The sequence below is a fragment of the Podarcis pityusensis genome, assembly GCF_964106645.2.
Source record: "Podarcis pityusensis genome assembly, chromosome: 6".
NCBI classification, from domain to species: domain Eukaryota; kingdom Metazoa; phylum Chordata; class Lepidosauria; order Squamata; family Lacertidae; genus Podarcis; species Podarcis pityusensis.
This window is the reverse complement of record NC_138030.1, coordinates 46,213,097-46,230,512: the sequence shown is the minus strand read 5'-3', so window position 1 is coordinate 46,230,512 and position 17,416 is coordinate 46,213,097. Positions and strand designations below refer to the sequence as shown.

General features: G+C 45.0%; 1 protein-coding gene across 2 annotated transcripts in view; it reads right to left on the bottom strand.

The window, feature by feature from the left end:
• Positions 1-402: 402 nt before the first annotated feature.
• BAK1 (BCL2 antagonist/killer 1) overlaps positions 403-17,416 on the bottom strand; it is a 42,762-nt gene continuing 25,748 nt past the window's right edge. The window contains exons 3-6 of one of the 2 annotated variants that reach the window (XM_081010166.1): positions 10,317-10,458; positions 10,076-10,219; positions 5,928-6,108; positions 403-5,525 (exon numbers count right to left, since the gene is read on the bottom strand). In XM_081010166.1, the coding sequence (XP_080866292.1) occupies positions 5,418-5,525; positions 5,928-6,108; positions 10,076-10,219; positions 10,317-10,458 (575 nt within the window). In that variant the 3' untranslated portion in view covers positions 403-5,417. The other variant, XM_081010167.1, reaches the window with a different exon arrangement.

Below are 17,416 nucleotides of genomic sequence, written 5' to 3'. Positions count from 1 at the left end.
GTGCAGAGTACAGAACCCACTTCCACTGCATAAGCCAAGCCATGGCTTGGTGTGAATGGCAGGGTCTCGGAAAAGAGATTGCACTCCTTTTGCTGCTGTGCCACACTGAGCGAATACATACTTGACTTAGAATGTTGTCCAAACCCTCTCCCAGACAAACCATAAGCTGTAAACTATAGGGAAAACCAAGATAGCTTCTATAAACTGTACAACTTCATGCGGGAAGTGGGATGGCACAGCTTTGGAAGCATAAATCCACTTTTAAAAAAACGTAAAATATCAAAACAAAGCCACTTCCTAAACAGCTCTCCACAGCAACAAACAAAAACAGAAACACATTAAGGAAACACCTTGTATTTCGAGCTCATGTTCATACACTTAAATAACATAAACTTAAAACCATTTGTATTTGCATATAACTTTTATTTTGACATATATATTACAGAAACTACCATTTAACATTTACTTAGTGCCAGTAGTGTGCCAGGCACTTCACAATTCAGAAGTACATAGAAGGCATAGCTTTCCAGGAAAACAACCCAGTGCATTCCCCATGAATACCCCACGCAACGAATGCTGGAGTGCTCATTTGGGGAGTGTGATAAGAAGCACCTTCGCTGTATCTCCAAAGGCAGTAGCACCACCATGCCCCCATGGAGGGGTCAGATCTTGATGGAGGTAGAGAGGCAGATTTGTTTTTTGCCTGGTGCATGATGTGATACATGCAAGAAACCTTATATACCCAGATCCAATAGAAGGGGCCCCCTTTCTTGGCCTTTTGAGACCAGAACAACAATCCCTGCTAGATGTCTGTATTAAACACCACAGAGGGACATCTTTCCAAATCCCAAAGCAGTCTGTGTATACAGCAGGAGATATAGCTGTAGACTCTTTTCCTCCAATAAACACTCAATTCAGGATCTGCATTTAGAGCTGGAATTCTCCAAACTCCTGGCCATGCACACCACATTGCCATTAAGCAATGTGATTTGAAGAGGACAGCCCCTTTCCCTACTTGTGTTTATTTCCCCGGAAGACGTTCTTTCTTCTTCCTCCAGCGATTCACACGTCCAGCAGTGATTCACTTTTCGAGCGATCGCCTTGCAGGTAAGGAGGCAAGATAAGGAAAAGCAATTCCGCTGGATGCACTGATATCCTGGGTACCTCTGGATTATTAGCTTCATTCCCTTTGAATCCCTGAGGGCAAGGGGGCTGTTAAAGCTGGGTGTGATGCACGGAAAATAATAAGCAGCTTCTTAAATAGAATACAGAACAAAGGGAGAAGATTCATAGCTACATTATGGCTTCAAGTATGTATGTAAAAACTTAACTGTCATCCCCAAAGATTTCCTCAGTGGCTCATGTACTTTAGACTGCTGAGCAGTCTACTTGGAGAAGCATTGCCTCTACCTATTTCATGGCTATAAACCCAGAGCTGCCACAAGTGTCACCAGGAGTGTTTCCTATGCTCTAGAGGGGCAACCAATTCTATGGCACAGATGGAGACTTTAAGCTGGAAACCCTTGAAGAAATGAGATGGACAGAATATTAGCTAAAGCCTTTAATATATGTTGGGGGGGGGAGGAGGATATTCATTGCTAGGTAGGAGACAGTCAAATGCTACTGACCAGCCCCCAGAAACGGTGTTCATTTGGAACCTAAGAGGCACCTGCTGCATCAGACCAGTGGCCCATTTAGTCAGTGGTCCAACCAGATGCCTATGGGAAGCTACAACAGCACGCATCCCTCCTGTGGTTCCCTGGGTGTGTACTGTCTCCGAAACTGGAGGTAGAACTTATCCATCGATAGCCTTATTCTTCATGAATTTGTCTAATCTGCTTTTGAAGCCACGCGTTCTTCAAACGTTTAAGCAGCATGTCTCAAATCAAGATGCTGGTGAAGCCCGATCTCTGCCTCTACCCAGAACTCTATGCTCTGAAATTTAAAATGCTTTATCCAGCATAAATTAGGCAAACTTGCACAAATGCTGATTTTGCAGAATTTAGACCGCACTCCTAATTCCATTTACTGGGGAGTGAGACCCACTGAATTCAATAGGATTTACTTCAAAGTAGGCATGATTAAGATTGTCTTGTTAGTCTGGTTTTCCTAATCATGGGGTGAAAAAGCTATGGAGGTCACTGGTGCCCCACTGCTAGTCATTAGATATTTTGGTTAGCCACCTCTGAGGTTTCAGCAGCATTGCCCATCATTTCAGATGTATCTTCACAGTCAAAAGAGCTTAGATTCTTGCTTATTTTGTAGAAGAATCAATGCTGAGATTCTCAAGAAATTAAATTCTGCATCCAGTACCCTAGCCTGTGTTTCTGCAGCTTTGTCGTTTACATATGCCATACCTGCATTCACTGTATCATTCATATATATATATATATATATATATATAATATTTGAGTCACTTAGCCTGGTCCCAAATGACAGAAGATATGACACGACATGTTTAAATTTGAAGCAACTCAGAATGGTGCAACCTTTTGATCTACACATAATTCTCCATCAGTAGAAACAAAAATTCCTAAAGCGATACAAAGATTTATTGGAGCAATTCCCGTTCCCAACAGATTCCTTTTCTCCCACAATTTTACTTGGCTCTTCTTTGGCAGAAATGGCTATTTGTTGAAAATACATTGCTGCCACAAATCTCTGTACGTGAGTTCTCGTTGCTAGAACTTTTACCATCTCTGTATCTCCATGGACACTCTGGCTGGTGAAATCCACAGTGGTTGACAGCCACTGTGTGGACCAGCTAGTACCAGGGCCTCCCTGCCTCCTGGATTTGCTTTTTTACTCAAATTGTTTGCCACCCAGCCCTTGAACTGAGTGGCAGGATGTGTACCTATGAAGCAGGGATGAGCAACCTTCTTCTTTCTTCCCTGCCAAGGGCCACATTTCCTTGGGAGAAATCTCCCAGGGCCTATATACTGGCAGTGGGCAGAGTCTGAGCCAATGGCGGGTGGTGCCAAAGATCAAAGTGTTTGGCATAAACTAAACAAATAAAAACCACCCTGTTTCAATTTTCACCATGAGTAGTACCTTAGATTCCCAATCTTTTGTAGATCTACTTAGAAGTAAGCTACCATAGGCTTGATAGATTAGATCCACATAAGTGTACAATGGATTTTTTTTGTACAACTGCTGTTCTGAAAAAGATTCTTTTCCTACTTTAGTATGATACACAAACACACACAGCAGAAGCCTACTGATCTGTTCTCAGACAAATCCCAGTTTTAGCATAGCCAGCGGTAAGGAATGATGAGATGTGCAGCTCGTCGTCAGACTATAGGTTCACTGGAAACAAAATGGGACTTCAGAAAAGTAAGATTGCATTGGGCAGGGATGAAGTTCAGCATGCATCAAGACATAACCATTACAAACCTTAAGGCCATGGCAAAGTTAAATTATTGTTAGCCAAATCAAACATTTTAAACAAAACAAATATTGCTGGCATGCACATTCAGAAGAAATCTAGGCGGTGTGACTTTTTTAAAAAAGCAAACAAACAATGTACAGAAAATGCATACATTGCTTCTAAGTATTTGTCTTAAAAGCTCTTGGAAACCAAGAAAGAGATGAAAGAAGCTACAAAGTAAGCGTTTGTCTTATAGCTTTGTAAAGGGAGGAATTGCAAAGCAAGGAAAAGCAACCCTTTGTGCTCAAAATCTTGGCTTCACTGCAGTCAATGCAGTTTTATCCTAGTTTAAAAGCTATACAAAACAAGAGTTAAGTAAGCAATGTGGACAGGTTGGTGGGGTGTTGTTATTTTTTTTGTATTTTTTATAGCTAAGCAGGACTTTGCAGCTAAAGACTTTGAAAACCAGAACTCCTTCAAATGGCAAGTTCCAGCTTTGCACATTTGCTTGGAGTCAAGGACAGCTCCAATCGTGCACTTCCAAATCCCATCAATTTCAGCGGGAGACATAAGCACATGCTCAACTTTCACACTAAAACCTGTAGGAAATGCAGCCTGATCTTCTGCATATTTACTCTGATCGGATTGCATTTATTAGGGCAAAGTTAGAGAACCTGTGGCCCTCCTTACAGCTCCCATCATCCCTGACTACTGCCCATGCTGTATGGGGCTGATGGGAGTTTGTGTCCAATAACATCTGGAGGTCTACAGGTCCCCCATCCCTATCTTACGTTAGGGATACCAATTCATGTGCTGACTTTTTGACGCCATTTGCGTCAAAGGGAATTGAAGCTTTGGGCTAGTGATTGTCAAAGGGGTAAATAATTATAATGGAATCAAACAAAAAAAAATGCCTTCCCCAATTCCTTCAACAACTTTTTGCCCCCTTCCCAAACTGCATACACAGACTACCTGGTCAAGCTGGACAGCAATAATGCTGGCACGCAAGGAACCAAGAGATCTCTGCTGCATGAAAAGAAGCGTATTCATAACTTCTGCAATGGCTGGCGCTCTCCACTGACAGAGAAGAATCACTGCAACTAAGTTAAAAGAGAGTGATCAACTAATGAGCTCTATGCCTGATCAAGGAAATAATCTGGTGGATGACAAATAGGTCTGCATATACAGTGGAACCTCGGCATCTCGGAAGCCGAACGCTTTGGTTTTCGAACGCCGAAAACACGGAAGTAATTGCTTCCATTTTCAAATGCACCTCAGAAGTCGAATGGCTTCCACTGCGTGTTTTTCAATTTTCTCAGTAGATTTTGCTGACTGCCCATTGCTCCTCGGTTTTTGAACGTTTCAGAAGTTGAACGGTCTTCCGGAACGGATTATGTTCGAAAAACGAGGTTCCTCTGTAATGAAATATTTTAGACATTGTCTCACCCGGCTGCCCTTCTGGTACAGGCTTTGTCTAGGTGTACATCTACAGATCTTAAAAGGTGCTACTCATGCTGATAACCCAGGAGTGGATCTACATGATCTCCCAATCAGCGACATGATTATTTCAGCACTAGAAAAGCATAAGGCAGTGGAAGAATTGACAGCTGTACTGAGCAAACAACAGTGCTGTGCATGCTGCTTGACCTTCTGCTTTCTTTAGGAATGGAATTGCAAAAGCTGAGATTATGCTGGCCCTGAGAACGTTCTGGAAAAGGACTTGTCCTTCTTAAGAGATTTCAGGGAGGCTTTTCCTCTGGCAACACTGTGAATGTAACCAGCCTGTTGTTTTCTCACCCCCCCCCCAGTGGTCTCTTGAAGTAATAAATCCTCTCCCATACTCAGTTCCACCTTTTTAAATACTATGCTGCGGATTTCTTGTGTTTGAAATCTCCATGTGGATGGTTAATAAGCTGGTGTCATATTGGAAGGTGATAAAGAACCATCTGGCTTCCTTTGGTTGTTTCCTGAATCCTCCTTGACAAGTGTCACCTCCCAGGAGTGAGTCAGTGGCTGGGATGCAAACGGCCAGTGACACTCTCCTTCCCGGTCACTGGTTGTTGAAGAAGCGCCGCATCACAAAGTGGCCCAGCAAAATCACGACGGCCACTGTCACCACGTACTTCCAGTAAACGTTGCTTAAGTCCAGTGCTGCCGCCTAGAGGAGGAGGGGGAAAAATACTGTTACCTGCAGAAATGATGGGAGGACTCATTCCAGGGCAACCACAGCAGTTTCTTGGCATGTATTTCCCCCTTCCCTGAAAGAAAAGTTAGATGCCAGGAAGGTTCACCAACAGCCTGAGGTTGCACAGGTGCACCAACAGTGTCGATCTGGCACCTACCCCCAAGGCCCTGCACACCCCCGATCTCTCCCCCAACACCTTCTCAGTAGACAGCAATGACTCCACTGTTGGGAGGGCAGCAGCCTGGCATTGCCCTACTATGCCCACTCCTGCCCACCTCAGATCGGCACCAGCATACTTTCATAGTAAAAGAAATGTGTGTGTGTCTTTTTAAAAAACCAACCCACTCATCTTTGACAGCTCCCTGGTTCACTTACCCATCCTCCCTGCTGGGCAATCCACTGGGCAATGTGGTTTCTAAGCACAAAGTCAGCCATGTAGCGGGCGATCCTGCTTAGGAAGCCGGTCAACCCCTGCTGGTACACATGGATTGCCATCCTGTAGCCGAAGCCCAGCAGTGCTATCACACGACCCCAGTTGATGCCGCTCTCAAACAAACTGCGGAAGAGACCATATTATTATTCTTAGAAAATTCAGGCTACGTTTTATGGCCAGCCCTTTGCTACCCTCTACTGAGGCACAGCTTGTTCGCAGTCTGCTGCTGTAGCATTAAAAGCAACTTTCTGACCTGCCCCCTCACCATTCATAGGCGTGCTAGCGTCTTCCCCTGAGCAGTGCTAAGGCACAAGGCATATTTAACAAGACTTTTATACTGCCGAGGGGGGGAAAGGCTGTGTATATGCCTTCAGTCACTCGGATCTTGTTCAAACTGTTCCTCCCAAGAATCCAAATGTACACAGATTACTAAAATGTAGATACTTTCTATTCAGGTACTTTTCTACAGCTGAGAAGTGTGCGTCCCGGAAGGCTGCAACTCCTCTGGAAGTGAGGCTTCATTCATTCATTCTGTTTCTAATCTACCCTTCATCATAAAGGGATCCCCGGGCTGTGTACAGCAAATGATAAATACAACAACACAGCAAATATATATGGGGGGGGGGGAGGGAACCAGAGGCCATGAAAACATCTATTTTACAGTTAAGAATCACGATGAAGAACAATTCTCAGCTCACTCCTCCCCAAACGCCTAACAGAACGAAAAGGTCTTTACTTGACTATGAAAATGTGTGGCCAATCCACAGCTGGGAGGCCACAGTAGAGAAGGCCCTACCCCAAGTCACCATGTTAGGTGGGACCAGGAGTAGGGCCTCCTCCACAGATTGTAAGACTTGAGGTGGGAGATATTGGGAGAGGTGCTCCTTCTATAACATGCAATAAAAAGAGGTAGAAGCATCCCAAGACAGCAGAATGGACTGCCATTTCAGACTGCAGGTGGTGATGACTTTTTAAATATATATAATATTCATACAAATATACTAATAGTCATACAAATAAAAATGTAGAAACAACTTTGTAATAAATTTACACTTAAAAGCACACGCACGAATATACTACTCCCCACCTGTGGCTCCAAATGGTACCTCTCTCCCCTAAATTCTGCTTGAATGCACAGGCCAAGCCTGTACTGCCTTAGCTGTTTTAATTCTGAATTTTAGATTGTTGTAACCTGCCTTGGGACCTGCTGGCAGAGGGTAAGTAATAAATATTATAACAATAAGAATATAATGAGATCTGCTTCCAAAAGTCATATTGGAACAGGGTTAAGGCTCAGTCACGTAATTTCATCTAAACAGAAAACAAATTTTCTTCTGTTTGTACAGCTGCAACACCACATTATGTTCATACTGCGAAGTACAAGCACTGGTCTGTAGCAATGAAAAGCACAAAAAGTGATGGGCTGTGGCAAATCCTATCCTCAGTTGGCGCCATTTACACTGGAGGTGCCCATAATCTACAGTTGAATAACCCAGCAAATAAATCTGACCCTGTGTTCAAGTGCCAGCAACATGGTTGAAGGAAAAGTGTTCACTCTAGAAGCAAAGCAGCACATACTTGGATGCCTTTGGCACCCAAGAAGAAAAGGGGGGGAAATAAGACTTGTGAAAGCTGAGAATTGCTATCCACATAAACAGCAAGACACATCCCATATGATGCCTGCTCTGGCACTTAAATCTTCAGGATAGCTCTGCTCTGGGTACCACAGTCTTTAGGGGGAAGGAGTAGGGCCTTTTCTGAGGTGGCACCATCTACATAACTATGCCACCTCTTTTTGCAGAATGCTCAGAGACGTTTGCCAGTCAACTTGGCTAATATTTAACTGAATTTTACATGCATTTCAACTTGATTGTTAGCTGCTCAGAGAACCCCTTTGGCTGACTGGCAGAATAATAAAAAAAATCACAACAAGATTATCATTATTTTTGTGATGGTGGTGGTTGTGTTGTTTTTTTAAAACAAAATTATAAGACAAAATGAGACTTAAACATGGAAGCATGTCTCATTAGGTTGCATAACCTTGAAGATTTGTGTGCCATTGTAAAAAGTTCAGCAGGCATAGTATGGAATGGAGAAAGTTCACACACACATCATCACTGAAAGAGAGGGAAGAGAAAGCACTGTAGGTTAATTTACCTGGTTGCAGCACACTGACCACCTCAAGGTGGCAAAGGGGTGAGAGCAACGCTGCTTGGCTTCCCAAGGAGGGGAGAGCAGGAAGAGAGGACACAAGAGACAGTTAAACAACATTCACAGGGAACGAGTATGGGTGCACCCGTCTATAGGCATGTATGCGCTGTGGGTCAGGGAGCAGAAAGAGAATTATGAGGGAGACCTCTGACCCAAATCCTTCTTTTGGCAACTGACCACCATGGACAAGCTCTGGGCTGCAACAAAGCTGCTTGTCGCCAGACCACCTATGGTAATTTCCCTACCTGCCTGCTGGCTTAGAAAGAACTTGGCAAGAGGGAATGGGTTGATCCCTTCACTTTGCAACATGGCATGGGGAGGGTCCAGGTGTTTGGCTCACTACTTTGAGCAGAGTTTCTGCAAAACCTCCTACCTTGATCACACAAGTGGCGTGAACATGCAATTAAAGCTGTGTGGGTCAGAAAATGACAGTCAAGATGGAATCCTTGTAGTGGCAGCATTTTTTCCTTAATAAGGACCAAAAATGGGTACAAAGTCCCTTCCTAAAAACTGCAGTTACATATCGAGTCCACACTTACTCCCCTGTTTTAATCACCCACTTTTCTGTAATGACTTTTGTGAAATATGCTACTATTTGCAATTCTTAGTAACTTTTCAGCTGCAAGAACATCGTAAGACCCGGAGGACAATAGCCTGATATTTATAAATGAAACAAGTACGTTTTTAAAGTTGCTGTCCTCCAACACCAATTGTTGTCATCATTATTGTCAGGGGTTCAGGGACAGAGGCACAGGGTAGGCAGGAGATGGAGAGCGATGGGGATGAATCCCAGGACAGCGAGGAAGAGGATGACAATGACTCTAGAGATTCCATGAGTCTTTCCAGCGAATCAGAGGATTCCCAGAAGGGGGCGCCGGTGGTCAAGGCCAGGGGAGCCCCAGGGGGGACTTGGCAGGAGCAGGGGGCCAGCGGGGGATCCCAAAGTGGCAGCTGGGCGTCAGGACCAGCCTCCCCGCCAGAGTGCAGCGAAGGGGGTGGAGGTTCCAGTGTATCAGGGGAGGCGGCTCCGGCAGTAGAGAAAGGAGGGAGGTCGGAGCAAGCCACCCTCCCGGAAGGGGAGGGGAGTAGTGAAGGGAGTAGCGTAGCTGTCAAAAGGAAAGTTAGAGGTTGGGGGCGCGCGCCAAGTTCAAATGTAGAGGCGCGCGGAAGTACAGGGAGCCCGGAGGAGGGGCCAGGTCCCAAAGCCCGCAGGAGGGGGCAAGAGCAGTCTGATTCCGCGTCGGAGGAATCCAGGAGGGGCGAAACCCCAGCGGGCAGAAAGACCCTGCGGAAAAGGAAAGAGAGAAAGAGGTGGAGCAGCGCAAGCCTCTTAAACTGGTGCAGGGCAGGGACAGATTCAGAAGGGACTTCAGCGGTCTAAGCCTAGCAGACGTAGGGCTGCGCGCCTCGGATCTGAAGCAAACAATGAACTGCAATAAACACTTTTGTATATAAGAAAAGAAAGGCGTTGGTCTTTTGTGAGCTGAGACTTGAGGCAGCCCTGACAATTATCATTATTCTTTTTCCAGAGAATGTGAATGCAATGACCCAAATCTCTCTCTATACGTCTTGTGTATGTTTAATTTTTGTTCAGTTATACTGTTGTCCTTTATTTCTTTATTGTTGTAGGTTATTGATGTATATGTTTTTATTTAACTAAATAGATTTTTTTTAAAAAAACAATCTCAATTAAAACCAAAACAACATCAATAAAATCAAAGCAAACTACATTAAAGCAACAAGCCCAAAATTTGTCTCAATCTTCTCCCTCTTCTTATGAGGGAACCTAACAGAGCAACATCTGAGAACTCTTCATATCAGAAAACTGAGCCAGCCTCTCACTTTTTGGGGAGGGAAAAGCAGAGTCTGGGTGACCTACCTGGAGGCTATTTTGACGAAGTACGCATAGGCATTGTCCCTGGAGGGCTTCAGTGACTTCAGCATCGCAGAGAACTCGTTTTCATACCGTTCTTTGATGTCATCCCCTATGGTGGCCAGGCGCCTGCCCACTTGGGTGGTGATGCTGCCCAAGAGACGAATGACCGTGTTAGACATGCCTGTGGAGGCAGACTGGCATGCGGCTTGAATTTTGGGTATAGGTTTCAAATATGTGCTCTTACCTGTCACGCTCTGGCTGCATCACAGCTATTTCTGGATCTATTGGCACTTCCTGCCCTGTCTGCTCCTGCTCCTGCTCCTGTTGGTATCGATAGAAAACATAGCTCTGGAAGACCTCTTCTGTCTGCTGTGCCACCTGGTCTTCTGCAAAAGGGCAACAAGGTGGATAAGAAAACAGGCACCTCCAATGTAAAGAAATATACAATAATAAGAGTACATTCATTTGTAAAAAAGGAATATACAACGGGATAGACAGGAAGTCTAGTGTGTTGGTATGTATATAGTTTTTTGGGGGGGATTTGTTTTTTCTTTTTGTTCTTTCTTTTTTTGTTTCATTTTCTTTCTAGGTATATAAAATTTGTATATAATTTTTGTAAACATGTTGAAAATTATATTATAGTAAGTCCTGTAATGTGACAGTGTTTACCGATGTAATATAAGAATGTTAACAAATAAATGATATGCAAATTCCAAAAAAACGGAAACAGGCACCTCCATCTAGAGCAGAATATGTGGGCTTCCAGAAGCTCCAACTCCCAGGAAATGCAGCCTGGTCTTCTCCATATTTAATCTGATCGGATTGCATTTATTAGGGCAAAGTTAGAGAACCTGTGGCCCTCCTACCTGACCACTGGCCACACTGGCTGGGGCTGATGGAAGATGGAGTCCAACAATGTATGGAGGGTCACGGAGTCCCCATCCTTGCTATATATGGGAGCTGAACTCAACTGCCTTCTCCCACATGAACCCGCCACCAACAGATCTGCTTTAGAGACCCTTCCCTGGGTTTCCCCCTTTGAAGGCTAGGCAAGTAGCAGTGGGAGACACAGCCTTTTCTGTGGTGGCATCCACCCAAGCTCCTTCCCTAAAATTCATCAGCACTTCATTTTCTATCTTTTAGGTACCAGCCCAAGCCCATCCTGTTCTCTTGTGCTTTTAATGACTTTAATAAACAGTATTTGAGGTCCTTTATAAAAAAATATTTCTGCAATTTAATAATTGCTTCATATGCGTTGTAATATCCTAGTCTTCATGTTTGTCCATTCTGTGAAGGACTGAACTAGACATGCCATTCAATTGCCCCAATGGGAATTTCCCTTGGAATGCAAATAGCAGGTTTGGAGAAGTGATTTTTGCAGCGCTGGTAGGAAGAGAAATAGGTTTAGAACAACAGCAACACTCTTTAACCCCAAGGGTCCAAGGTGCTCAGACTTCCTTGTGGCTGCTTATTTATATAACAAAAAACTTGCACACTAAGTTGCATCTAGTTGGCCCCAAGGTGAACTACTTTGAGGCATCAGATTCCTGATCAGCTGCACCTGCTGAATTTTCTTCCTGTGCATAACTACTTAAAGGTGCAGGAGTCTTGTCTTCTGGCACAGGGCCACCCTTAACTGTTGCACATATACCAAAGCAAAATTTCACTGGAGAACAATGGCAGCGGTTGACTCACATCCGTTTTGAGGAATCCCGAATCTCAGACTTGAATCAGTTTAGCAAATTTGCACTTGGATTTCATTACTCTAATCTCTTTCGGTTTCATGGAACTGGGCTGTTTCCAGCTAAGCACCGCCTAACTCAATGTAGATTCACCCCTGGCAGAGATTCACTTCTGTTTTTGTTACAGGTAACAAGGAAAGACGGGAAACCGACAAGGTGTGGCATTCTGGAATTCTGTTTACAGATACAAATGGAGCAAGGAGGCGGGGAAGATACTGTTGTGGTTTTTTAAAGAAAAAAGTAAGGAAGACTAACTGTTCTCTGACACTCCATCTCAAAGCTAGGTGTGGCTGTACAGACTTGGAAAAATCCAACCTTTCTAAGGTCTACTGCTTGAATTGTCACAGTTGTGAAGAGGGTCGAAGCTGAAAACGCAGTGGCTGAGGACTCAACAACTAAGTACAGTGGTACCTTGGGTTACATACGCTTCAGGTTACAGACTCCGCTAACCCAGAAATATTACCTCGGGTTAAGAACTTTGCTTCAGGAACAGAAATCACGTGGCGGCGGCGCGGCAGGTCCCATTAGCTAAAGTGGTGCTTTAGGTTAAGAACAGTTTCAGGTTAAGAACGGACCTCTGGAACGAATTAAGTTCGTAACCAGAGGTACCACTGTAATAGAAATACGGAGAACGCCAATTTACTGATGGCGCATCCATGAAGCTCTATAAGGAATGAGGAACCTGTAGCTCTTCAGATGTTGGTGAACTACAACTCCCATCAACCCTGCCCATTGGCCATGCTGGCTGAGTTTGATGTGAGTTGTGAGTCCATCAACATTTATGGGAAGATCCCTGCGACAGCTCCCTCTTTGCTGTGCATCAGAGCCCAAGCTAGACATTCAGCAGAGAGGCGAGTCTGGAAAGCTCTGTCTTTACTCAATTCTCATCTCAGCATTGGGCTTTCTTTAAAGCTGCAAAAATCCTGTGAAAGGCCCTAGGGACATGTCTTACCGGAAATCAGGGTTTAATGCAGGCCTCTGATGCCTCAAAGTAGAAGGGAAAGGAAAACCACAATTTGACAGAGAGAAGGTGGGGGTGGGAGGAAGGAGTCAATTCTTTCCCCTGCGCTCACCCTCCAGCTCCCTAGTAGCAGGCAAGCAGGAGCCTTGGAATCCCAGCTTGTGGGGCACAAACAGCTGGCAGGGGAGTGAAGCGAAGTGGGAAGGCAGGGAGAGAGATGCTTAACCCTTCCCCACTGCTGGAAATTCTGTCTTCTGCCAGCTATTTTTTTCCCAGATGTTCAATGGAGATCTGGGTCTACTGCCAAATGATTAGGTTAGGCTATGCACCCAGACTGCAGACACAACCAGCGAGATTAGACAAGGCACATTCCATGGATTTTGGACAAGTACAGTCAAGTGCAGAGTGCTCAGCAAGGATTTTACCATCTCCACTCAGTTTGACTTTCCGTATCGGGAAACATGAGTGTGCACACCTCTGGTCATTTAGTCAAATGGACAGCTTTTGGACTAGTCACATTAGAATTCTCAGCTTTAACTAGGAAGTTCAGAAAAGAAAAAGGTTCCATCCCATCTTTCAGCAAGAGCAAGCATTTCCTTTTACACTGGGGCAAGGGCAGGGAGCTACCCTCTTTGTGCCTGGGTTGTGGTGAACGGGGGAGGGGACACCCTTTGGCCCTGTTTGCTTGCTTGATGTCCTGAGAGAGGAATAGGGAATACAGGGCTGAAAGCTAAAGTTAAAGAGGGTGACTGGGTTGAATGAGATGGTCTTAGGCCAGTCAGCCACCAAATATTCTACATTTAGCGACTTTGCTCCCTTCTGTAGTGTTGATGATTGATTTATTGAACCAATAATAATAATAATAATAATAATAATAATAATAATAAACAATAATTTATTATTTATACCCCGCCCATCCGGCTGAATTTTCCCAGCCACTCTGGGTGGCTCCCAATCGAGTGCTAAAAACAATACAGCATTAAATATTAAAAACTTCCCTAAACAGGGCTGCCTTCTAGTATATTCTGTACTAGGTAGTATTAATATGCAGGGATCTTTGGGTCCCAAAGCAAAATGTAAATAAGCAACAACAAACCACTTTTTTTGTACTTTGTGAACACATTTTTAAAGATTATCAGTTCCAGCAGTAGGATAGGTATCACACCATTAAGTTAGAACCAGCATGTAGCATAGTACAGGCACGTCCAACTGGTCGATCACAATCCTGGTCGATTGCGTGATACTTATTCATCTCACAATTTTTTAAAAAATATTTAAAAAGCTCAACAACTTAGGTCAGGGGTAGGCAACCTAACGCCCTTGGGGGTCATTTAACCGGCCCACAAACCGCCCCACAAACCACCCACTCGGGGAGTCCGCATGCACTGCGCTAAACTGGTGCAGCGCAGGGACTCACTTCCACGGTGCCAGAAATCGCGTCTGTGCATGCTCAGATGCCGGAAATCGTGTCTGCGCAGACGCAGGAAATTGCAGCCCAGGCGTGAACTGGCCCAGGTGAGGTAAACCTTGCTGACCCCTGACTTAGGTGAAGCCTCCCCCCCCCCCCAAATATCAACAACTTTGGTCAATCCAATGGATAGATCACTGCCAGATTTTTTTTATAGTGGGAGTAGATCGCAGTCTCTTGGGAGTTGGACATGCCCAGCACAGTAGATATAGCACTGACCTGAGGAAACCCCAGTTGAAATCTCAGCTCAGCCATGAAGTTCACTAGATGACCTTATGCCAGCCACTCTCAGCCTTAACTACCTCACAAGGTTATTGTGAGGATGTGGGGAGAGGGATCCATGGGCTCCGTCTTGAGGACATCACAGGAAGGGCACCATAAAAATGTAGCATCCTTACTGAAGTGTGTGAACCTCATAGGCCACTTAGCCCATGCACATCAAAGGCAGCAATCCTAGGCATGTTTCCTTTGGGAGTAAGCTTTGGTGAATATGGGACTTACCGTATTTTTCGGCCCATAGGGCGCACCTAGTTTTTTTGTGGGGAAATAAAGGGGGAAAAATTATTTCCCCCCCCAGCCCCCAGAACAGGCAGCTCTCCGCAAGCTCTCCCACTTCACGCAGCTCTCCCACGGCTTGCAGAGAGCTGCGCGAAGCCCAAAGCCTGGGGGCGCTGAGCTCAGCGCGCCCCCAGGCTTCGGGGTGCAGGCAGCTCTCCACAAGCCGTGGGAGAGCTGCGCGAAGTCGCGCAGCTCTCCCACTGCTTGCGGATAGCTTCCTGAAGCCTGGAGAGCGAGAGGGGTCGGTGCGCACCGACCCCTCTCGCTCTCCAGGCTTCAGCGAAAGCCTGCATTCACCCCATAGGACGCACACACATTTCCCCTTCATTTTTGGAGGGGAAAAATGCGTCCTATAGGGCGAAAAATACTGTACTTTCTAGTAAGCATGCATCGGATCTTGCTAAAAGACTTTTTAATACAGAAGAGCTGTGCCTTCCTTTGCCTTCCTCTCATGACCCTCTGATGGGGCAAGAGCCATTTGGGTCCAGAATCAAGTTTCCTGCACATATTGCACTTCTAAATTTGCCATCTATTAAATGGAGGTAAAACTATACAGTGCTCCTGAAATCTTGCACACATTGCTGAACACTTTGGCGCTGTTGGCTCCAGCATGTGGCCAAGTGGAAGCTTATATTAGGCTGCAAATCAGGTGAAAAGTTAACTCCTTGCTGTATGCAGTGTTGTCAAATCTTTCCCTGGCACAACTTAAAACATGACCACAACAAGCTGCAAATGATTATATTTACCACTTGGAAACTTTACAATGGTGTACATGCTACTACAAAAGGAAACCTGGTCATTTGTAACAAGGAGTGAGAAGTGTATTTTTTACCACCAAATCTCCAAACTTCAGGGAAGCGGCTATGAAGTAGAAACTGAAATTTCATGTGACTGGATGCTACATTTCCCGAACTGTTATCTGCAAACCATGTTCAAGTTTCCAAGAAGTTAAACAGTCATTTGCATCAGTTAATCAGTAACTGCATTATAGTATGAAGATGCAAAGTGCCATGGAATTCTTAAGCATAACTTTCATTGAAAGAGCCCTTTCCCCCTCCCCCTGGCCTTTTTAGGGTCTAACTCTTTCATGAGATGGAGGAAGCAGGGGGGGTGGAAGATGCTTCATCAAAGAGTACGTTCAGTAGGTTAGGCAGTTTAAAGTGAACATCTAAGCAACTGTCCGTTCAGTAAGATATCAGTCATGTTTGCACATCATAATAAGCCACAAACCATGACTTACTGTGCATGCAATGTATCCAATTTATTCCTTGCCACTAGCATTGTGAGGAAACAACCCCTGATCCCTGGCTTAGCATTATACTGGAACTAAGAACTGTGGTTAACAATGATCTGAGGCCCAGGTTTGCTCTTGGCTTACCAACAGTGGTTTGTGGGGAATGAAACAAAGCAAGACCCATTTTCGACTTAATGCTAAGCCAAGGATTGTGGCTTGATTCATTCCAACATTAATGGGGAGGAGGGAAGTTGAGTGAAATTTATTCCTTTATGGTATGCCACAGCTTATGGTTTACAGTAACGTGCGAAGGCAGCCATAGTATATCCTGGTCTACACTTTCCATGCTGTTGATAACCCAAGGCACAGATTTCACCAGAATATCTATGTGGCCAGCTGCAGAGTCCAGGAGACTGAAATAGCGGTTCACGGGGAGCGGCATTTTTATCAGGACTGTGGCAAGGGGTGAAAGGGTTAAACTCTGTGGTCTGAGTGCTTCTTGCTGCCACACATACCCCTGCACTCAGCTGCTGCTTTCCTTTTGAAAAGTGTGCATTCATTTGGCTGTGTTTGCCATGATGTACTGGATGCTTCTTGTTCCAGAAGAGGATGGAGACACAGGAATCCTTTTTTTTTTTTTAAATAAAGAACAATATTTGAAGACATGAGTGTTTTTCGTGCTCGTTGTTTGCAACTTGTGGGTGGTTAGAATTTTTGCAACCAAATTGTACCCTGATATGAGTCAGCTGCATGGTTTCATTTTCACAAGACCCCACCCAGGACTGGTCTGGTGCAAGGCTTTTATTGTTTGATTTATTGACAGTGCCCGTTTCTGCTTTAAAATGCAGCTTTAACGTTTGTATAAACAGATGTCTCTCTTAGGACGCCACGGTATCACTATTCCTTAAAAGGGACTCTGCTGTTTTAAGTGTTGGCATTGCCCTCTGCAAGAATCAGCATTGCGAATCTAGTCTGGCCTGGCGAGCTGCTTGACCATTATCCTGATGGGAGTGAGGTGACACCCGTCATGATTTGCCAGCCATGGGCAATCTTATCTTATTCACAGTAAAGGTAAAGGGACCCCTGACCATTAGGTCCAGTTGTGAACAACTCTAGGGTTGCGCCGCTCATCTCGCTTTATTGGCCGAGGGAGCCGGTGTACAGCTTCCGGGTCATGTGGCCAGCATGACTAAGCCGCTTCTGGCGAACCAGAGCAGCACACGGAAATGCCGTTTGCCTTCCCGCCTGAGCAGTACCTATTTATCTACTTGCACTTTGACATGCTTTCGAACTGCTAGGTTGGCAGGAGCAGGGACCGAGCAACGGGAGCTCACCCCGTCGTGGGGATTCGAACCACCGACCTTCTGATTGGCAAGTCCTA